The 24,122-nt window shown below is 35.8% G+C and overlaps 1 protein-coding gene across 1 annotated transcript in view; it reads left to right on the forward strand.

Moving 5' to 3' along the window:
- The window catches only part of LOC121426352 (late secretory pathway protein AVL9 homolog), a 35,900-nt gene extending 11,990 nt beyond the window's left edge, over positions 1-23,910 (forward strand). Inside the window, exons 4-14 of the mRNA XM_041622629.1 lie at positions 1,655-1,726; positions 7,856-7,945; positions 12,496-12,603; positions 13,175-13,283; positions 14,280-15,133; positions 16,471-16,605; positions 18,164-18,299; positions 19,033-19,113; positions 21,321-21,444; positions 22,382-22,435; positions 23,697-23,910. Coding sequence (XP_041478563.1) covers positions 1,655-1,726; positions 7,856-7,945; positions 12,496-12,603; positions 13,175-13,283; positions 14,280-15,133; positions 16,471-16,605; positions 18,164-18,299; positions 19,033-19,113; positions 21,321-21,444; positions 22,382-22,435; positions 23,697-23,892 — 1,959 coding nt within the window. The 3' untranslated portion in view covers positions 23,893-23,910. The remainder of the gene's footprint in view (positions 1-1,654; positions 1,727-7,855; positions 7,946-12,495; positions 12,604-13,174; positions 13,284-14,279; positions 15,134-16,470; positions 16,606-18,163; positions 18,300-19,032; positions 19,114-21,320; positions 21,445-22,381; positions 22,436-23,696) is intronic.
- Positions 23,911-24,122: the final 212 nt, after the last annotated feature.

Consider the following 24,122-nt stretch of genomic DNA (forward strand, 5'->3'; position numbering starts at 1 on the left):
CAATACAACAATCTTAAGTAAGGGATATAATAATAAATATTGGTGAAGGTCTGAGGAAAATCCGTTAAAGAGTAAGAAAGTTATTAGAGTTCAAAGTTTTGGATTTGTGACGTCATAAACGAGCAGCTGCCCCATGTGTTATGTAATATAAAATGCATGAATTTCAAATTTTGCATGGTTCCTGATGACTTAATTTTGTTTTCTATTCATGATCGGGTGTGAAATAATTTGTCTATTGATATACAAAAGGTACAGTGAAAACCATTTTCAATTTTCTGAGAAAATGACATTTTATTGATTTTTTACCATTCGCTATGTACATGTAGGAATGCTGCTCGCATATGACGTCACAAATCAAATAATTGAAATTCTAATAACTTTTTAATTATTTGATGAATTTTTCTCAAACCTTCGGCAATATTTTTTATTATTTTTTCTGCTATTTTTACAATAAAGTTTTTGTCAGGGTGAACTTCCCCTTTAAAGCTTTGTGTTAGGAGACCAAGATAAGTTTTAAGATGGACTTACAGTAAAACACAAGGAAATCTCACTAACAATTCCCTGTACTGTACATGTATGTACATGTTGTATGTACAGTAGTTTATAATTGCCCTTGAGCAGAGCTCTAAAATTTCAATTTATGGTTGCTCTGTAGATCGCATTTCTCCTTCTCCCTTTAAGTTTATGTAATGTAAAGCATCAGTCCATATTTTTTCAGTGAAACTGGTAGCTTGTGTGTGTGGGGGGGGGGGGGGGTTCACATTCATGTGCAGTATAAAAGTACAGTGTATACTGTACATGTACAAGGGGTAATTATGCAATTATGAAACATTTTTTTTTCACTTTAAATCTCTATAGTAAAATCTAGGCATGGCATTCTCTCAATTCATTTGAAGTAAAAATGAGTATTTAGCAATTTAGTCATGGGGCATACATGTACTTTACACATCTACATTTATGTAAATTCCAATTTAAACTTTACTGGGATAGTTCTGTGGTTTAATTAAATGTGGGATTAGCCAAATTTGACACAATTTTTTTACAGTTGATTTATCAGCACATTTTAGACTCAAAATAATTATTGCAATGAGGACTACAATAGTTTTTTTTTCACCAGAGACATGAGTGACCACAAAAAGTGTTGGTCAATTTGCTCCCCTTTTAATAGAGCAAAAAGTGCTGACACATTATTATAAATATAATGTGCCGAATACATGTACATGTAGCTCTGGAAGAAAGTGCGGACTAATTGCTGAGAAATGAGCAAAATAAGCACAGAATTCCATCAAATGTTGGGTATTTTTCGAAGCAATATTTATACAATGTCCAACGTTTGCCTTTTATTTGTTCGTGATCATCAGAATTATTGATTTTTAGCTAAGATTCCATGGTTTTACAAAGAAACATGTACAGTTACAGTACTAGATCTACATGTAGGTGTATTATAATATTTTGACAATTAACCTTGATTTAAAAGACTTTCTCATGAAATGATTGTTTGCTGCAACTACTGTATTTTACCTTTAGGTTTTATCTTGGAAATTGTTTATGTTGTAATCTCTGTGATATTAATGTGACTACCAATAAAAGCCATGGCTTGACTGCTGAATATGCTCCATCAAAAAAATCCAGGGTTTTTCTCCTCTGTTAATAGGATCTTCTCTCGAAGACGGCTGATATGACTCGAGGAACTGTCCAGAAGTGTGTCTGTGTCCTCAGCAAGTTGGTAAGCATTAAATGAAATTCTAGTTTTACCAGGGAACAAATGAATAAATTGGGACTTGGGCTAGATTTGCCCCTGAAATGCCCCTAAAGGCCCTGGAAAATGACATGTACATGTACATCTGGGTTAAATAAAGCTTCATTATAATGTAGCAAATTTGAGCAGTTTAGCTCAAAAAGTAGTCCAGGGACCCCTTGCATAGAAGTCCAAACATTTCCTACATGTAATAGCCGTCCATTTGTAATTTCTATGAAATCCTTGATCCTTGATTTTGATTGGCTGTTGAGGCATGTAACCATGGTATTTACTATTGGATGGCAAAGTTTACTAACTTATTTTTATGCAAGAGGTCCCTGAACGTGGTTCCCTTGTGTTTAATACAGTATCATGATTAATTTATAATTTTTCTGAAAATAATGAATCATGGAGTATAAAACGTTAATTAAGAATGACTGATGATCCTTTCTTGTAGTAAATGATGTTCACCATTAATGCTCATCAGTGATTATTTAGCAAGAAAGTTCTCCCGTCTTTCTTGAAGTCGCTCTTAACTTCCGAATAGCTTTATGAGGCACCCAACTGTTAACAGCACTTCTTTCTTTCAATGTTAACATTGTTATGAATTTGCCACAGATGGATGTGTTTTTATGTAGATGATTTCATGTACAATTTTAACTCATGACATGTTTTTTTTATGGCACAGTCATGAATCAGAATTGCATATATTGATTAGGATTATTAGTTTATGAGCAAGAAGTATGATAATAGAAACCAAGACAATAAAGGGATATAAAAACAAGGAAATTAAGATCTAGGCTTTAGATACGAATATGAAACTGACATTCTCTTCAATGAAAGATTCGCTACACCACAAAATATCATTTTTTTAGATTCCTTTTTTAATAGTTCCATGTATTTAAAGGACAAGTCCACCCCAACAAAAAGTTTATTTGAATAAAGAGAAAAATCTAATGAGCAAAACACTGAAAACTTCATCAAAATCACATGTAAAGTATTAAAGAAAGTTTAACCTTTTAAAGTTTCACTTAAATTTACAAAACAGTATGCACATCCTGGTCAGTATGAAATTGAGGAGACTATGACATCATCCACTCACTATTGCTTTTGTATTTTATGAGATGAAATGTGAAATATTCTAAATTTCTCATTGTCAAGAGAAAAAAAGATTAATTCTTCCCTAAACACCTGGAATTAGCATTATTCTAGTACTATATGGTTCAGTCAAGTTCGCCCTTACTGTAAAAAATGAAATATTGTATAATTTAAACAAAAACAATTGTAGTGAGTGAGGGTCATCATCGACTGTCTCATTTGCATGTCACTGAGTTGTGCATATAATTGTTTTGTGGAAAATAAGCGAAACTGTAAAATGTCATACATGTAACTTTCTTATTTTACATCCGAATTCGATGAAATTTTTAGCATTATGCTAGTTTGATTTTTCTCTAATTCAAATCATATTTTTCTTGGGTGGACTTGACCAAGGAAAAGATGCGTTTTGTTTATAGATGAGCAAATCATTTGAAAAATGTAGCATAGAATTAATAGAGTAGATGCACCTATCTTGGAAGAAATTGCCCCTATGAAATTAGGCAATATACAAAGTAAAAATAAGCCAAAACAATTTTAAGTCAATCCTCTCTCTCATATTTACCTTTGCATCACAATATCCATCCATAAATAGCTGTTTGAGTCTCTGGCGAAGATTTGAATTTAGATTGAAATTTTTGAGTGAAACATGGGAGCAATCAATCTGTTGATCCATGAATGTGTGTTCAGAGTAGTGTTTATTAAGTTCTGTTGTGTCAAGAATTGCGCTACCGGTAGATACATGTACATGTAGAATTGTCAAAAGATTATGTCAAGGTCAATAAATCCATGTACTGTACATGTATCTCTCCTGTCCGTCTATTAAATGACATTGAATATTTGATTGTTTGGAAACTGGGGTGGTATTCTGAAAACGTTCTTATCTTTGTTCTTATCTTTTATCTTATCTTACTGAGATAAGAAGACTCTAAAATCATTGCAAATCGGTATTCTGAAAATCTTCTTAACGCGTTCTTATCTCTGCAAGGACTGCCCCCTTCTTATCTCCAACACGCCCATTTTTAAGATTTTACCAATCAAAATGTGCTTTATATTGGCAGTTTAACCAATAAGAGCGTTTCTTATGTGAAGAGAATATCATGGGCGCTGCGCGTTCAATGTTTCTGGCGCATTGCGCCAAATAGGCATTTTATACGCAATGACTGATTTTATTATTTCGAGACGTCCACGTGCAAAAAAAAAGAAAGAAAAGTAAATAAAGCAGGTACGAATAAAGAACAAAATATGAAGAAAGAAAGTAAGTAGGTATGACAGTAAGAAGACAGAAAAGGGTCAGAAAGAGGCAGAAAAAAAAGATGAAAGGGACAAAGCAGAAAATACCTAATGAAAAAATAAAGAGTAAACGAAAGAAAGCAAGCAAAAAGAACTTAAGAATTAAAAAAGAAAGAAATAGAACAATCATCAATGATAAAGTGAAGGAACAAAAATGAAAAAAAGAAAGAAATTAACTAAAATGAATGCACACAAAAATAGAAAAAAGGTCAAACTAATAAGATAAAATAAAGTAACAAGGAACCGAAAGAGAAAAAAAAGTCTGAAAAAACGAATGAAAGAAAGTTAGAAAGAAAAAAAAGAGAAAAAAGGGAATAAAAATGTAAAAAGTGAAGGAAGAGAAAAAAAAAGAAGAAAATTAAACAAAGAAATAAAGATGAGAGAAAATACGAAGACTACAAAAAGATAAAGGAAAGAAAGGTAAATTCCAAGAAAGAAAGAAAAAAAAAAAAAGAAAGAAGGAAAGAAAGAAAGAAAGAAAAAGAAAACAAAAAGGGAAAATATGAAGTTGGGAAAAGAAAACGAAAAAAAAAAATCAATGGAAAAAATAAAGAAAAAGTTAATAGAAGAAAGACAGATGGAAGAAAAAAATTAAAGAAAAAGAGTAAACTAAGAACGAACGAAAAAAAGAATGAGCAAAATGAAGAAAAAAAGAAAGAAAGTAAAAGACACAAGTGTCAAAAAGCAGAAATAAAAAAGATAGGAAAGAAAAAGTAAGAATTATTAAAGGGAAGGAAGAAAGAGGGGAAAAATAAAATGATTCATTAAAAAAGGTAAAGCATGTATAAAAATGAAAGAATGGAAGAAAAATAAGGAAGAAAAATAAGGAAGAAAAATAAAGATTACAAACAAGTGAAGGAAGAAAGAAAGAAAAAGGAAAAAGAAAGAAAAGGAAGAGAAACGGGGGAAAAGTAGACAAAATACTCAGTAAAGAAAAAGAAAGGGATAAAACAAAAAGGGAAAATAAAAAAGGAAGAAAGGTGAAGTATAAATGAAACAAAGCAAAAGAAAAAAGAAATTAAAAAGATTCAAACAGAACAAAAGAAAAGATATGAATGAAGAATGAAAGAAAAGAAGAAAGACAGACAGAGAGAAAGGAAGAAAGACAGACAGATAAAAAGGAAGAAAGACAGACAGATAGAAAGGAAAAAAAAGGAAAAGAAAGAAGGGATAGAAAAAAGAGACGGGCAAAATAAAGGGCAAATGAAGGAAATGGTGGGAGGAATACTTGTGGGTATTTGTTACTACTAGAGGCCATCGATTTTGAGCAAGAAAAAAACGCGGACATCGTGAGATGTGATAACCTTCTAGCTATCTTAAATATCTTAAATATCGTGAAAGATAAGAAAGAAAAAAGATAAGAATGTTTTCAGAATACCGCTTATCTTCATTCTGTTCTTATCTTTTAGCGAGCTTTGGTATTATATGCGCGAGTGGTAAATTTGCGCGCTCTGCATTGGATGGAAAGCAAGATAAGAACAAAGATAAGAACAAAAGATAAGAAAAAGATAAGAACGTTTTCAGAATACCAATTTAAGAAAGTGACGTAGATAAGAACAAAATTAAGATAAGAACGTTTTCAGAATACCGCCCCTGGAAACCAATAATTCACTATCATTTGGCAAATTCAGTGGTACATACCCTTCATATCATTTGAAATGCATACAAAGGATTTGAAATGCATACAAAGGATTCTATAAAGTACCTTTACACAGACATTAGCTTTTATTTGTAAGCCTTCAAACTGTCCAAGTTTATTGAAAATGTCCTTTTGTTATTTGTGCCAATCAGGCTCAGCTTTTGAAAACACTTTAATATTTCAATTCCTTTTTTTAAATGCCTGAATAATTTTCACTTGAATTGTTTTGTTTTTATTTCCTGAGTTCTATTTAAAGGGGAAGTTCTTCCTGATGTTAGATTTGTTTCGATAAAGCAAAAATCCAAAGGAAATATAAAAAGTGAAGATTTGGCGAAAATCTGTCAAATTCTCTTTTATGGAAAAATTTATATTGATATTGCAGTGTACAGAAATTCCACCTGTTTTATAGGTTTTATACATGTACATGTATTTCCTTTCAGGGGGAAAAAATACATGGGGGCTAGGGGAGGGGGGGGGGGCGATATTCATTTCAATTTTAAAACCTTATAAATGTTGCAGATTTGTAACAGGCAGTATGTTATGAAAACTACTCCCGATTTTTTCCCCAAAAAACTTTATTAATTAATTTTTTTTTTTTTTTGGGGGGGGCCTGATTCCTTCCCCAAACTGTATTATACACAATGTTTATTGCAGAGAATTGAAAGGAATATACAATTTTTGTACCCAAATTTTTTTTTTCATCCCTTAGAATACTGCAAGAGGTTGGCATATTGTGCACACTGTAGGTAGATTTTAATACCTACATACATGGAATGTACAGTGTACTATGAATGAAGGCTATATCTTGAAAGGTGATCTTTCTATAAAGGATTGGCAAATACCCAAGGGACTGATTAATCTAGGAAAAACACACCCAATTAATATCCAGGAGTCTGCCAAGAAAGCAGATATGACAAGATATTTGATTCCAGAAGGACGAATTAAAGTGACGGCTGGGTACCAAATATAAGATCCTCCTCTTCCCCCTCGACCTTGTTGAAATGTTTTTCCTATATCACAATTGTTTCATCTAATACCCCTTTCATAAACCCATCCCCCAATTAGCCGCCTAAGAGTAATGCGGATAATTCAATAAAAATTGCGTTCACAAACTCCGAAAATAATCCGCACAATTTTTACGAGCGCCCGTCCTGAAAAAGGCGGATAATCGTCATGGCAACCGCACACACCCCCTCCGATGCAGTTGCGTTGGAAAAGGGTGAACTTGTGACCGCACCGTGGCAATTATCCGCATTACCTTCGAAATGCGTTCATAAAGTCAAAATCTGGTCCCGATGCTGCTATTATGCGGATAATTGCAGCATCAAAAATAATGCGGATAACTCTGGTCCTCCTCCGATTTTACAACCAAATTATGCAGCATTAGCCGCATAATTGGGTATATGAAAGGGGTATAATTCTTGAATGCATGTAGCAGTTGAGAACTATGTATGAATGCAGTGCCCCAAAGAAAAACCCACTAAATCATTGAATGAGATGCTCAGGTATACATGGGGAAAATGAAAAAAGAAATGAAATTCAAGGAGAAAATAAGATCAGTCATAAAAAACTTTAATAAACTGTAATTGAAGTGATCGGCAATATTGACAATATGTTGATACTAAGTTGTATTCCATAATTTCCTTGTCGGAGGCTGGCCCTAAACATGTATAAATACAATACATGTACTGCATGTGTGCTCGATTTTATTTTTGTATTAAAGTTTTGTTGTTGTTGTTGTTGATGATTATTCTTTCAAAAGCAAAATTTGCAGTTTGCAAGCAATGTATATTGTTTTTTTCTTTCATTATGTTCCACTTTTCAACTTTATTTGTTGATATGACATTTACAAGAGAAATCTCACAAGTTTGAACACTGGTACATGTACATTTGAATAGACCTGAAGTGAAGTATTGTATGTTCACATTAATTCAACAGAAAAAAAATAATTCAATATTCTTTATCTTGAGAAGGATTGATATTACTTAATTTTCAGGTTGTACAACAGCTTATTACTTTTCAACCAAAATTCCATTTTTATATTAAACCCGCTTTTCCCCTTTTCCCCCTTTGTTTTCTTCAAATTTCAGCCGTTATATGGATTGATCCAGGCCAAGTTAGAGCTCATCACTCATGCATACTTCTGTGAGCGGGATTTCTCCAAGACAAAAATACTTCAGGTATGGAATGAGAATTAAATCTCCAGGTATCATTAATCCAGACAGATTACAGCACCAAGGTTGATAGCCCAGACACAAATATCCCTTATGGAATTATATCTAGAGAATTTTATTACAGCAGTGGTTGAAGGGAAGTCTTGGATGTTGAATCATTGGAAAACTGAATCGTATGCAATATTCTTATACACATAGTAATAACATTTTTCATCATGTGAGCCTTTCCGACTAGTGTGATGAAAATTAGGACTTCAAGAATAATAATAATAATAATATAGGGTATTTATATTGCGCTCATATCTACCTTGTTACATGTAGGTGCTCAAGGCGCTCCTATATTACCTGGCTAAGCTAGGCGTTCATAGCGCACACAGATTTTTAAGGAATTATTTCCTACCGGTACCCATTTACCTCACCTGAGTTGAGTGCAGCACATTGTGGATCAGCACATTGTTGATCAGAATACCTGCGACATACATGTAGAGAAATACCTGCCAACCTTTGCATGATTTTGACAAGTACCTACTAATAGCAGGTACTATTTCTAGGACTATTATATAGGTAGTTTGCTTTTACATTGCCAAATATACCTGGGCCCTGTCTCACGAAGAGTTACAATTGATCCAGTTAATCTCAAGTCTGGAAATCCATCAGTGTCACAATTTTTTCTCTAGGAAATTTGCTCATTGTCCTTTGAAAAGAAAGAGAAGCATACTGAATTGTCAAGGAAAAGGTGAATATATATGAATTACGGACGTTTGTAAATTTTTTTCCAAACAAACCTGTATTTTAGATGTTGACGTGGCTGGCTTTCCGTAGTTGCGATTGATCGGATCGATCTCTTTGTAAGACGGGGCCCCTGGAGTTTTTTTGATCTGGGCAGAGCGGACTGTAAATTTCCCGAGCAGAGATTGCCTGGTATTCTTGAATTTCGAGTTGGTCTGAATCGACTGTATTGTGGACTGGTCTGTTTTCATGATGCAGTATTAAAATAATAATAATAATATAGTTCTTGCATAGCGCATTACACATTATGAATAACATCTCTATGTGCTTCCAAAGGACTTGGATATTGTTACCCTGGCTGTAGCTCAAGCAGCTTTTATGCGCTCGGCATTTCAAGATCAGTTGATTTCAAATTCAGGCACTTCCTCTCTGCTTGCTCACCTATTCTTCATTAGTAAATCTTAGGAAGCTTTTCATGAAACAGTGAGCGATTTTCACAGACTTTTGTTATAAGCTACCGAAATCCTTGCATCTGATTGGCTCAGAGCAATTAGTCAGTGATAATATCGGACAAAACTTTTCATGTAACACGATCCGCTGGTATTGTCTTGGGAATATTCCCAGAAGAATAGGTGAGCCAAATCCAGACGTGGCTTTTATTGTGATGTGACTGACTTGGCAGCATGCCCCGTTTTATGAAGAGGTTGCACGGAGATGTCTTGGGACTCTCTGGTAGTTGTTTGTTTTTATCTGACCCAAAATGGAGAGTAATCAATTTGTACAGAGTGGATGCTATCTACATGGGTAACCTGCCGATTCATCTATGGCCAAGTGAACTCATCCACTCATGACATGGTTTATATGTACCTTATTTAGTCTCATACCATTCCAACCAACATTTCCTCTAATAGCAATTAGACCCAATCATCACTTCACTAATCACCGATTTGTCTATGACACTTTAATACCCATTTTCATTTCATTCATTTCGCCCATTTAACATTTTCTCCAGTTAGACCAAAAGCGTATATGGACTATAAAATGACCGGTTATTTATAGACAAAATGGTACATGTAAGTGGATGAAATGACAATGAGACCATGTGGACAGTGGACGAACTAATGGTAGACAAAATGATAGTACATGTAGATGTGTTTAATAGGATGAATAATTGGAAATAAACCTCTACATATACATGTGCTAACCAAGAAAAATTAATAAAAAGGAGGTTGTTGAGGAAGAGGGGAGCTAGTTGGGAAAGAGGGGGAAGAGAGAGGAGAATGAAGGGAACTGAGGGGGGGGGGGGGGGAATAAGAAGAGAAAGGTCAGGTCAGGTCAGAAGAATATACATATTTTCAGCAGGAAGAATTCGGTATCAAAATTGAAGTGAGGAAGCTACAATACAGTGTACTTGTAGGCCTATATGTATCTCTGGATTTTCATGCAAGAAGAGGGGGGGGAGGGGGTGGAAAAAAACAAACAAACAGACCCCCTCCCCCAAAAAGCAGGGGGTTAGGAGAAAAGGAAAGAAAGAATATTTACAAGAAACTCATGATAGGATCTCATTCAAACATACTTGAGCCTGGTTGCTTCTCACACCTGGCAGTGAAATAAATGTTTTCTTTGTGGAAATGTGAATTTTGAAGAAGGTAAACATATTGTTGCACGCACCACGAACCGTCCTCTCTGCGCACTTCGATGCGAAAGTTAGTTTTGCAGAGAACGCATTAAGAAAAAGGGTTTTTAAAACCAGCAATAATTGCACCTACAAGGAGAGGAAATTATTCACCGTGTCTTTGTTCGAAAGTTCAGGTTCCAAAGTTTCATCCCTTATCTTTACATTTTCTTGAAGTGAATTATTTACGCCACAGTGGGCATCGTAACAGAGAGGATGGTTCATGGGGAAATCGCGAGGCGCGATAGCGCACTGTATCTGCGCAGAGAGGACGGTTTGTGATGCGTGCGACAATATTATATCTCATAATGTCCATAAACACTCTTTCAAAATATTTTCATTGAACCCTAAAGTGCAAAATAATAAAGTAGAACAAGTGGAAATTAGACTGTTTGTGCATTATACTAAATGACAGTTATCTAGACTGAGTGATGTTTGGGTATACTAGCAATTACATGTAGGTCAAACTGATATTAGACAATCCATAGAGAAGTCTCAACTAGCATCGTTACTTGGAAACTTTGCTATTTAGTATTTGGACTTTAAGATTGTTGGTTGAAAAATGACACTTCCAGAAGCATGATGCCTCTGTGTTTTACGATACTTTTATGACTGTAATTGAGAGAAGTACGTTCAAGAGCAGGCCTATACAACTTGGGAAGCTGTTTACACTGAAAGTGATACTGATTATAAGATGGTATCAAGAGGTCCTCATGACTTTGCCAGGAGATAGATATGGTCACATGGTCATCATCATCATAAGTTGTACAAGATATGATGAATTACGAATGAATTATTGTAGTTTTGACAAGATACATGTACAGATTTCATAGATCAACTTAAAGCCTGCCTTATACATGTACATGCAGGACAGGTACATGTACATGTAGCTTGGTACATTCCCCAAATGCGTTTGTTGCTATTCCAATTCATTTGAATGAATGAATGAAGTACATTTATTTCCAATGATTAAAGCATGAATACATTTCATGAACATGACCAAAACAGAGGAGGTAGCAACTCAGAAAGCATGGCTTGTGATGAGTGCACCGTATGTAGATTACTAGTGGATTGCATATGTACCCTACAACTGCTGTGAGGGGATGAAAGGAAATGCAAACACGTTTTTAGTTGTTCATGCAGTAGAAGCTGTAATACCGTACACACATTATGTGGAAAAAGTGTGGCTCAAGGTACACCTTTCTTTTGATGGGTAAAATTGCACAGCTGCGCTTATGTAAGTTTACAGATGATCAATTACATGTACATGCACTGGCGGATCCGGCGGGGGGGGGGGGCACAGCCGGCCCGTGCCCCCACCCTTTAAGAAGCAAAATTAAATTTGTAATTGTAAAAATGCCATTGAAACAGAAGTGTGCCCCCCCCCTTTGATAAAGAAGACCTTTTTTTGCTTGCCAAGTTTTTTGGGGGACTAAATTTTAATTTTTGGTTGTAAAACTTTTTTTTTTGCTTGTCGAACTTTTCCTCAGAAAAATGTGCCCCCCCTTTGGAAAATCCTGAATCCGCCCCTGTGTACATATGATCACCTTTAAGTTTGTGACTGTGTACAGTGCACTGCTGATCTTGTATGTGTTCTGGTTCTGTGTTTGTATATTAACAATTTTTGTATCATGATTCAAGTTGTTGAAATTTGAAAATCAGCAATGAACTCGCCTTTCATTCACACCAGGGGCAATCGTGCAAAGAGTTACGATCGATCCGATTGATCGAAACTATGGAAAGCCAGCAACGTCAACATCTAAATGTATGTTTGTCCAAAATATTTTCTAGAAACGATGTATATAAGTATATTCATATATTCACTTTTTTCTTGACCATTCAGTTTGCTTCCCTGTTTTCAAAGGACATTGGGCAAATATCCTAAAGAAAAAATTATGACATTGATGGATTTGCAGATCAATCAATTTTAAAAAGACAATTTGAGGGCTATTTCTCACAACCTACTGAGTAATTCTGCAATATTGGATATTAAAGCTATAACATTCCAATGAATAAGGATTTTCCAAGGCTCTTTTTGATTTTTTTTAGGAGGCGAAATCGTGCCGAGCCCTCATTTAATACATACACTGTACATACTGTAAACTTCCCTTGATTTACACTTCATTTTATGTGTTGTTTTTATCTTTAACAGGAGTTCTATGAGAATCTGAACAACTGTATACCGCGAACGATACCTGACGATTCTCAAGTGTTTCTTGGTCTGTCCTTGAGGGACTTGGTCATAACCTTCAAACACAAGGTAAGTCTCTACATTCACATCCTATGCTAAAGGTACAAGAGGTTGATTCACATGAAAGAGTGCCCAGTAGGCAAGCTGTGATTGGTTAATTCGTCAGAGCTTGGGTAAATATATATGTATAGCTCAGAACGGGAAGAGTCTGAGTGCAGTACTCATGCTACCCAGTTTCACTAGAATAGTTTTGGACATATTCTGTAAATTTCTGCTTAAATCTGATAATATATATGCCTTCCCTATTAACACTGTGATGATGATGACACTAATAATGATAACCAGCATATATACACACATATATGTAGTAGTGGTAGTAGTAGTAGTAGTAGTATATCCCATATCACACTTTTTACTAAAAAAAAGAAAAGATAAACAAAATTAAACAACCTAATGAAATGCATGTGATACAAAAAAATGGAATAAATGACTATTTAACTAATCAGGAAGAGATATGTTAATAGGAATTTTATTAAATTAACAAGTGATTACTGCTCATGGAAAAAAAATGTTGGGGTTGATGTAATGTACAGTAGTTGCATCAAATCCAGTTCAAACTTGTCTCTTTCACCTGCCTTAGATCTTGGTATTGTTCAAGTTGATGATGCTTGAGAGAAGGATCCTCTTCTACACATCTCCCGTTCATAAACTCTGCAATGCACTTCTTGCTATCGTCTCATTGTTCCCAGGTAAACCACACCTCGATATTTCATTTAACTCATATTCTGAACCTTTGCCTGTGTTGTTGTGTAATATTGCTGTACTTCCTATTTGCTTTATATTAAATGAAACAAACTTTTTCCGTAAGGACCATTCTTAATGTACAGCAAATTATTATATTTCATATGAGGACAGGAGATATATTGTGAGTCACTGCCCAGGTCAATTGTTCCTTCATGTAATTAAACAATTTCCTTCTTTTCAATTAATATTGATTGAGACTGTGTCACATTTCTGTTTTGCAATATCTTTCTTACTTTAGATGGGCATTGCAGCTGAGGCATACATTTATACTAGTTTAACTTTTGACAATATTGATGCATTTTATAAACTCCAAAAGTCTCTGTTCAAATGGAACATATTGCGTATTTGAGAATTTACTGATGTGTGTCATTGAGATATGATTATTTACATCCGGGACCAAACTTTAATGTCAGCATCAGAAAGATGTGATCATTGATGGAACCTCTGCATCCATTTCTCTATTATGTAGCTTGGATCGATGGTGCGCTCTGTAATGCTCGGTTGAAAGAACCCAAAACCCAAGAAATTTTCAGATTTTCCCCTTTATTTTACATTTCACATCATTTCCTCCCGACCTTGATATATGTGGTGTGAATTATATTTTCCTGTGACCTACATGTATGTTATGCTCAGAATGAGGCAATATGCAATTTCAAAGATAATGGGGAAAATCTGAAAACTTGTGTACAAAACAAATGAAGAGTTGTCCACAAAATCAGCCATTTTGAAGCAAGTTTTCCAATTTGAGGACCCCCATAGAAAGTACAAGACTTTTAAACTTCCGTAACTTGCTTATTTTACAACCGATTTTGATGAAACTTGTTTTGAAGTGTTCCTGTTGTTTTACTCTTTCTAAAGATTGCTTCTCTTCTTGGGTTATGTATGTGCAATGGTTCAAGTTCATCTCATTATCTCATCTCATATTTCTGTTTACTACTAAGGTATGATTGAACGAGGTCTCGAAAAGTCAGCCTGTCCCAAGCACTACAACCCGCGCATCTCATCCATTGAGCTCACAGATTATGGTATCAACACGGACGAGTATCTGGATGTGAAGATGTCGCATGTGCCCAATTACAGTCACCAGAAGAGCCAAGAGAGCAGTTCGGAAAAGAGCAGCGATAGCGGTGAGAAGTGCTTGAGGATACCTCTGGGAGACCCTAACGCGAACTCGATGGAGGACGAAGGTGTAGGCACAACAAAGTCTGAAGGAAAAATGAATGACAACCTCTCAAGGACAAATTCATTTGATAAGGAAAACATTCCTGTGATTCGACGGGACAGTGAAAGCAGGAAAGCCAGTCGGTCGCCTTCTCAGGGGTCAAGGGGTGGTGATGAATCAAAGGAGAAGGTTAAAGATGATGTCTCACCTGAAGAAGAGCTCCTAGATATGATTGACCAGGAGCTCTATGGAGACTTCTTTGAGAACTCTAAAGGCAACAGCGAGGGCAGGTCAGATTTGAACTCGGAGGAAAGGGACAAAGTCAGCGACTCTTTGGAATCCAGGAAAGAGAGCAATGCCTCCGACGAAACCAAAGAAGACGGTGAACTGCGGACGCAGAACCGGCTTCACCAGCACTCGGCTAGTATTCAATCTGGTGACAGTGGCATTGGTAGCTGCCAAAGGTCATCAACGGTCAGCAGTGGTCAATCACAGGCATTTGAAGAGGGTGTAGGGGAGATGAAGATGGAGAGATTAAGCGGAGCTGAAGATTATGTAGTTCTTCCAAATATGCCACAGCAAGAGCCTATGGAGCTGGATGGCTTTGGCTTTCCACTTGCCATATTTGGAAAGGTAAGACAAGAAAATTGTGTCATATTGATAAAAAAAGGTCAGACCTTCATTTTTGAGGAACTCGATCGCACCGGCGCTCCTACTGCTCTCCTAAAAAAAATTAGAAGAGCAAAAAATCACACTCCTAAAAAAAATTATAAAAAACTGCTAAAATTTCACATTTTGCTTCTTTTTTCCGTAATTCCTTGAAATTACTTTGATCTAGTTGAAAACTATCAGAAAAATGAAGAATATTCATCTCTTTCCCTACTCTGATTTTAATTTAAACTTAGTAAATATTTCAGTCCCAACTAGTCCCATATGTAGATTTTCATGGCAACACCATGGAAGTCTGCATGTGGGACTACAATATTTACCCAATTAAGTTCAAATCAGAGTCGGGGAAAAGTTGAATATTCTTCATTATTCTGATGGTATTCAACTAAATCAAAGTAATTTCAAGGAATTATGGAAAAAAGAAGGCCATTTAATGAAATCAAAGATGTAAAATGTGAAATTTTAGCAATTTTTTTTCCCATTTTTTTTTTAAAAGCAGGAGCGCGTGCAACATCTTGTAAACGTATTGACCCTGGCCTCGTTTCACCACAGATTAATTTATAGCTAACACAGCTATTGCATGCATACAATGTTAAGAAAAATCTAAAATTGATCATAAATGTATTGTAATGAATTGATTTGTGTTCCTCACGGAGAGCCATCCTGAGGAGCTCAATTGAGCTCCTCAAAAAAATAAGGAGAGCGATTTATTGAGCTCCACGAAATTATAAACGTGAAGGACTGAAAGGTATTTTTTCTGCACTGGGTATCTCAAATTTATTTAAAGAGATCGGGCCTCCAGAATGGAGAAGTGCAAATGCAGATGGGTATTTTTCTTTTCTTTTCTTTTCTTCATTCTGCACTTTGGTAATGAATTTATGTATCAAGGACTCTATTCATTTGGAAAATTATTCTGACAAGTTATTTGCAGTTACAATTATGTGAAGGCAATTAGTCTGTTCTTCAATGATTTACTTTTTGCATATGTCCCTTTTGAACAGAAAACACTGGATTCACTTCACTCTTGCGGTGATCACCATTACTCCTCCACTCCATTTGCTAAATTGTTTGCATCCTCCTTTGAACCTACCTTCCTTCTCTTCTACATGAAACACCAATCTCAAGCTGAAATATGTAATGTTCAGTACTCGTGAAAAGGTTGAAAGAATAAAGAATAAACCTACCCCCCCCTCCCTGCTCAAAGTTTTAAAGAATTTGATACAGAAAATGTTTGATGCATTGTATAAATGCTTGCTCTCTGTACATGTTGATTACATGACATGTTTGATGATGTTTTTCAGGGTTCCTTGTGCCATCCATACATGTCTCTCCAGCAGCACGACATGCTACAGGACGTCAATGTCAGGTCATTCGTCATCGGAGCAACAAACGCTCTCTTCAAACACCACAAGCATCTCATGGACGTCATTGTGGAGGTTGGTTTCACTGGGTCAGTTGGTTTCCCTGGCCCCTATTCTGAAGTCGGGTTTAACTTAAACTCAGGTTTAAAGTCGTGGTTTAAGTATGGAGAGCCAATTGTTACATAATCACTAACAGTAGAGATATCATATTTCAGCTCATTTGGCTCTCAAATCATTCAAAATAGTGTAGGAAGTATAAATACAGGATCATCTTCACTTTCGATGAATCAGGAAAGAGCACACTATTCATAAGAAGCATACAACTTCATAAAAATGTTGACACTTTTGGCTCCCCATAATTTTAGCACAGAGTTAGACCATGGTCTAAGTTAAAACCCGACTTCAGAATACGGGCCACTGGGTCTAATGCCAATTCGTCCAGTTACTATTACTCGTCTACTATCATTTGGTTTACCATCGGTTCGTCCACTATCCACATGGTCTCATTGCCATTTTGTCCACTCACCATTTTGTCTAATAACCAGTTGGACCAATAGACCAATAGTCTGTATACCATTTGCTCTTATTGGACTAAGGTTTAGTTTGGCAAAATGAATGAAAATAAAATGGGTATTAGACCAACATGGGAGCATTTCATCAATATTTTGGTCTGACAAGTTGTCAGATCTGGCAACTTTCCTGATTCTTGATTGGCTGAGAAGCAAATGGTCACTGTCCGATAAAAACGTCTGACAAGTCTTTTCTCATACAACACTCCTCTGAATATGAGACGTAATGGTCACAGATGATCTGATTAGACGAAGTGATGATGGGACCAAATGGTATTGGACCAAATGGTTGTTAGACGAAATGGCATTAGACTAAATGAAGGTACATGTACACCATTTGATGAGTGGACGAGTTGGTAGAAGAGTTGGGGTCAGTCACAGAAAGAATTGCAATCATACAAATCTAAAATCAAGCATGCTATACCATCTTACCTGGGAGGGGGTGTTTCAAAAAGATTAAGTGTGATTTAAAGCAAAAAAATCATAATGCTGACACACGTATGATACTCAACAGGCAATCTAATTGATGAATGAGCAGTAGCGCTCCACCTCTGAGCATGATGCAATCAGTGCTGTGATGCGTTGTATACAGCATGCAATCAATGCTTGAAGTGCAAGTTTTAGTCACACATAAATCTTGTGAAACATTCCCAGGTTTTGCATGTGTTTTGAGGGTGCATTAATTTCTTTAGTGGTGATTAACTTACCTAAACCTTTAAATTGGAAGGGTTCCAAAGCAAAAGAATTATATGATTGTCCTGCTCCATCAAAATGATTACCACTGTTTGATTATTATTATTTTACTTATTGTCATACAAATTGTATGTTGTTTGTGTAAAAAGTCTGGAAATCCAATAAAGACTAATATTCCACTTTAATACCGTATAGTGTTTATCACATCTGAACAAAGTCTCTAAACACTTTACATATCGGTAGTACCCTTTCCTGCATTGATAGGTAAATGAATAATATTCGCTCCCTGTGGGTATTCTAGCAATGCCATTCAAGGCGCTCAAATTGCCAAGTCATTTTTCATCCTATTTCTCTTTTCTATTCTTTTACAGGTTGAGGAAGGTAAAGTGACTATCTTAGACAATGAATTGAAGAAGCAGGTCTCTCTAAGCACAGCTGATCTGAGGTTTGCAGACTTCTTGATCAAGAATGTAACTGACTGCCGCGATGTATATCTAGATGGCACAGGTAATACGATCTTGGCATATAAAAGATATAGCACTTGTATGATTTTTAGGTGCGACTGTATTGCAAACCATATACAATACTCGCAGCCACTTGTAAATGATTTTTTATGGCAATGAACTGAAGAAGCAGGTGTCTTTAAGCACAGCTGATATAAGGTTTGCAGACTTCTTGATCAAGAATGTAACTGACTGCCGCGATGTATATCTCGATGGCACAGGTAATACGATCTTGGTATGATTTTCATACGTATCCCAAATCGTCGTAGGGTCTATGATTTTGTTATTATGGATTTATACAAATCTGTGAAATCTTCAGTTCGTAGCCCTTAAAGTTCACCCTGACTTAAAGCTTATTGTAAAAATAGCAGAAAAATAGTAGAAAATCTTTGAAGTTTTGAGAAAAATCCATCAGAGATTGAGAAAATTATTACAATTTTATATTTTTGATTTGTAACATATGAGTGCAGCTCCCCTATATATCTTTTTGTGAAATTGTGAAATGTAATTTTCTCAAAAATGAAAATTTTATGAAAATTGTTTTCATTTTGCCTTCAATATATCAAAGACAAATCAGGTCACATCTGCCCCCGAAAGAAAATAAAAACCAGTCTTCATGAACCATAAAAAAAATTATGTATTTTGCTTGTTTCTAACATCACAAATCAAAAACTTAAAACTGATATTATATTTTTTGTCTCCATCAATCCATTTTTTTTCTTCTCTTGTATTTTTAGGATGGGAAGGAAGTGATGAATGGATAAGAGCTCAGTTCAAACTCTACCTACTCTCTCTTGTATCAACATGTACAAGTATTGGTAAGTAAGTCTTTGCCTTACCTAGCAATGGAAATGTAACAAATTTGACATTCGCTTTTTAAGAGCAAATTGCATTTAATCATCTTACAAGAAACATATTCAACTCTGGTACACCATGTGTAAAGTTCTGAAGGGACTGAGATAAGAAAAGTGGTTAGAAACGGAGGTGAAATGGAAAGGCGAGAAAGTGGAGATTTGAAGGTAGAGGATTCTTTTCGAACTGATTGTAAACTCCTTGACCTGTATTCTGATAGCAGGTTTAACTTAAACTCGGGTTTAAAGTTGTGGTTTAAGTATAGGAAGCCAAAAGTATCAAAATTTTTATTAAGTTGTATGTTTCTTATGTTTACTGTGCTCTTTCCTGATTCATCGATGGTGAAGACAATCATCTATTTATACTTTCTAGACAATTATGAATGATTTGAGAGCCAAATAAGCTGAAGTATGATATCTCTACTGTTGGTGATTTATGTAAGAATTGGCTATCCATACTTAAACCACAACTCTAAACCTGAATTTAAGTTAAACCTGCTATCAGAATACGGGCCCTTCTGGTTTACAGTCCTTTCAAGGACTACTCTCGTTCGAAAAGAATACTCTACCTTCAAATTTCCACATTCTCGCCTTTCCATTTCATCTCCATTTCTATCTAATTTTCTTATCTCATTCTTTCCAGGATTTTACACATGGTGTACCATAAGCCTCTTCCCTGATTTTTCATACCACCAAGCAAACCCTTAAACATCAAATGAAGTGTATGTTCTCTTTTCACTGTTCTTTTTTTTTATTCATCTTTACTGTGTACATTTTTCCATGGGCGTAAATACATGATGTCATACCATTCAAGCGGGGGCGGGATGAAACAATAGTTAATTCCCCCCCACAACCATAGATTCACCGCTTGAATTTACGCCAGTGATTTGTCCACATTTAAAAGGAAATAAATATATGAATATCAATCAGTGAATTCATCCATTGACCCAACTCCAATATGTCCTTTTTGTTGTTTAACTTAACCCTAAATAGACTGGGCTATTTCGACACCTAAGAAGACTGGGGGGGCTGATTCAGCCCCCCCTTATGATCTCGGCCGTCGATCCCGCGATCGCGACAAAAATTGGCACACGTGTTACCCATGGCATTGTCTACAAAATTATAACATCGAATTCTGCAAAAAATCTCATGTCTCATTAATTATGCTAATTTATGCGTAAAATCATAAGTTTGCTCTAATTAATAAAATAATGCCCCAGAAATGCTAATTTTTGTTTCACGTACTCTAGATAAGCATCTGATCAAATTGATTTTAAAAAAAATTCAAAATCGCATTTATTTTCTTATGTATTCTATTGTTTTCTAAATTTCTTATGTATTTCTTTGTTTTTCGACTTTTTGTTTTTTATTGTTTTTTTCAATGGAAATTGTCGGGGACTTTATTTTGACCATAAAAAAGATAAGATTAATTGATTTTAAGCAGTAAAAGGAAAAATAATGATACATTTATGAAATTTGGCTAAGTACACTATTTGCATTGGATTTGTACACAAATTCACGTTTTTGAGTAATTTTGGGTCTGCATGCACTTACGAAATGTTGCGTAATTTCGGAACCGCGTACCCGGGGGTCACAATTTTGGTCTCAAAAGTTGCGCGAGACTTGAAAGTAAAAAGTCAGCGAGCGACGCGGTCCAAAAATTTTGCGCGGCGGATTTATTGCGAAAAATGTCGAGGGGGGGCTGAATCAGCCCCCCCAGTCTTTTTAGGGTTAAACTCAGGTTTAAAGCTGTGGGTTAAGTATGGATAGCCAAATGTTACGTAAATCACTAACAGTAGAGGTATCATACTTCAGCTCATTTGGCTCTCAAATCATTCATAATTGTCTAGAAAATATAAATAGATGATTGTCTCCACCATCGACGAATCAGGAAAGAGCACAGTAAACATCAGAAACATACATCATAATAATAATATACATGTATTTGATACTTTTGGTATCCCATACTTAAACCACAACTTTAAACCTGAGTTTAAGTTAAACCTGACTTCAGAATACGTGCCATAAAATATAGAAGAAATAGTGTATGTGTGCAATTATGATTGTTTGACTTTCTCGATTTTTTTTAATCAACTAATAGTTTAAAAATATCATTCATTGTGTACTTGATTCAGTTCTCTGATATGCATGTAACTTATTTATTGTTTATTCAGGAACCTATTCAGTGAACGAAATAGTAGACTTCAATGAGAGTTTTGTGCAAGCTTGGAAAACAACTCATAACTTCCGAATGTGGAACAGTAAGGTTCATCCGGGCATCGATCAAATACATACTGGGTAAGATCTTCTCTACTTATTAAAAAATACACTATAAAAGGGAAAATTCATCCTGACAATAATTCGGTTTAATAAACGCAGAAAAATAGACAAAAACATCGCTGAAGGTTTGATGAAAATTTGCTGAGGAACAGCAGAGTTATTTTTTTTTCTCTCAATATTTTGATATTGTGACGTCACAGACAAGCAGTTCCCCCATTTTAATTGAACAAGATGGGTAAATTTATTTTTTCTTATATATTACTCTAAAAAGAGAAATGTGTGAAGAGTGATGTGTGTGATGACATATCCACCCTACAAAATCTCAACTCTTGAGAAAATGAAATTTATATCACACAATTTATAAAGGAGTTGCTTGCATATGACGTCAGATATTGAAAACTTTCGGAAATTCATAACTCATATTCTTTAATGGATTTTCATCAAACCGTCACCAATGTTTGCTCTATTTTTCTGCGTATTTTAAAAAACCCACTCATTAAACCTTCACCAGTTTATGGTGTTAGGTAGTATGTAGAATACAGTATATGAGAGGTAAAGGTGTCTGATGAAAATAATATCAGACATGACATTTTTTGAGGAAAGGATTACCTGCCGACTATCTGTACTTAAAAAAAAAATTTGATTTTACGCAATTCCAACTTGAAGCACGTGGTCACTGTACAAAAGCTGTAGGAATTAGAAGGTGGTCTCTCTCTACTCATTGGCTGGTTTGGAAATTGTTTTGGAGGGTGACGCAATTTTTAATCACCTGAAAATTTTGGTTTATTGCAGTATTTTGTTTTTAAAGAGGGGACAAATTTCCCCAGGTGGATTTTGCAATTGACATTTACACTCTTTTTGTGTGTGTTACTAATATTTTATTTGAGTGTTGCATTACTCCATAATTCTTCTTTCTCCTTTCCCCTAAATTTTCTTATGTTTTTGCTTGTTTTAGGCATCCCTTCCATGGTCACCTCAGTGTCAGCGATATGAAGATTAGATTATCAAGGTGAGTATTCGTAGCAAACATTATACTCAGAATTAGAAAGGAAGGTACTAGGTACATGTAGATTCTAGACCACAATCTATTTAGAATTAGCTCGGACTTTATCTCTCTTTCACCTGACCTGAGATTGCACATGGGGGGGGGGGGGCTTTGTGGTCTAGTAGTTATGACTATCGTCTTTCATTTAAAGGGATGTGGGTTCAATTCCTAGCCATGGCATGCTTTCCTTCTGCAAGAAATTTACCCACATTTTGTTGCACTCAACCCAGGTGATGTGAATGGGTTCCCGGTAGGAAGAAATTCCTTGAATGTCGGAGCTCTCTGGTAACTGAGCTAAATCCAGGGTAATAATACATGTACACCAACTATGTATTAATTTCCTTCAGCAAGAAATTGATCCATAATGTGCTGCACTCAACCCAGGTAAGGTAAATGGGTACCTGGCAGGAACTTATTCCTTGAAACACAGCTCGCGTAACAGCTGCACTGCTAAAGCCAAGGTAATTATGCTGCATATACTGTAGAGCGCTTAGAGACTTCTGACAAAGTAAGTATTAGGTGCTATATAAGCAAATATAGTTATAATTATTATTATAATAATAGAGGGCCAGCTGGGAGAACAGTTTTCAAAACTGAATTGGCTGCCTTGGGTACATTACCGACATTATTATAATTATTATGATTTTTTTTTAAATGCTTTATTGTTGAAATGACATTGGAAGGCAAAAGACTCTGGCGAAGGCTACACAAAGCCTTGATAGAGGCTTACCCTATGAACTAGTGACAGGTCCTGGATTTACAAGACCGGACGGTGGGGGAGCACTTTTAAAGAAAAAAAAAATTGATAAGCCAAATTAAGAAGAAGAATATCACTTTTCTTCTCAAGGAGAGCATTTTCCAATTCAGTCATTTTGACAAGAAAGAAAAGGTAGGGATGGACAAGGCTTTTTTCATGACATTTGCTGCAGCGACGATTGCTCTGTTGGAAAATCTGCACTTTAATCCCCCTCCCCAACACCTAACCTCCAAAACCAATTGAAGCCTAATCCTTATCTTTGAATTATTCTAAACCCCAAAACTCTAATTAAAATCCTAACTCTAACAATATGCCCTCTGAGATACATGTATAAAGCCAAGATAGAGCAAACTTCATGTCAGCCCAGGATAATCGCTGTCCCACCCCTGGATCTGTGCCTGCTATAAAATCTTCTTCTTTTAACCTCTCCTCTCCCTATCTCTCTGTTTGCTCCTCTACATCCACCAGCGTGATGCAGACGACCGACCGAGGGAAGAGACTGAACAGCGCCCTCAACCGGACAGGCACGGCTGTCATGCAGACCGGGAAGGTCGTCGGAGAGGCGCTGACCACGGCCAAGTCAGCCGTGTCTTCGTGGCTTTACGGGCTTGCCAGCGAATGGAAGGAGGAAGGGGAAGACGACACGAATGCCGAGGTGAAATGAAGAACAACCACTATCTCAATGCCAATGCCCTTCTTCAATTATTAAATAAATAATAATTGGCTTTTATATAATGTACATGTAGCGTGATATCAATCTACGACTGCTCAAAGCGCTTCACAATTTTTATTACCCGGTCACTGGATTCATTGCTGAATATTGAATGACTTGGTTCATTCTGGGGACCTTTTCATCAACATATTTGTCGGAGAATTTGTCAGATCTCTTTTCCT

Source organism: Lytechinus variegatus, chromosome 13, assembly GCF_018143015.1.
Source record: "Lytechinus variegatus isolate NC3 chromosome 13, Lvar_3.0, whole genome shotgun sequence".
NCBI lineage: Eukaryota > Metazoa > Echinodermata > Echinoidea > Temnopleuroida > Toxopneustidae > Lytechinus > Lytechinus variegatus.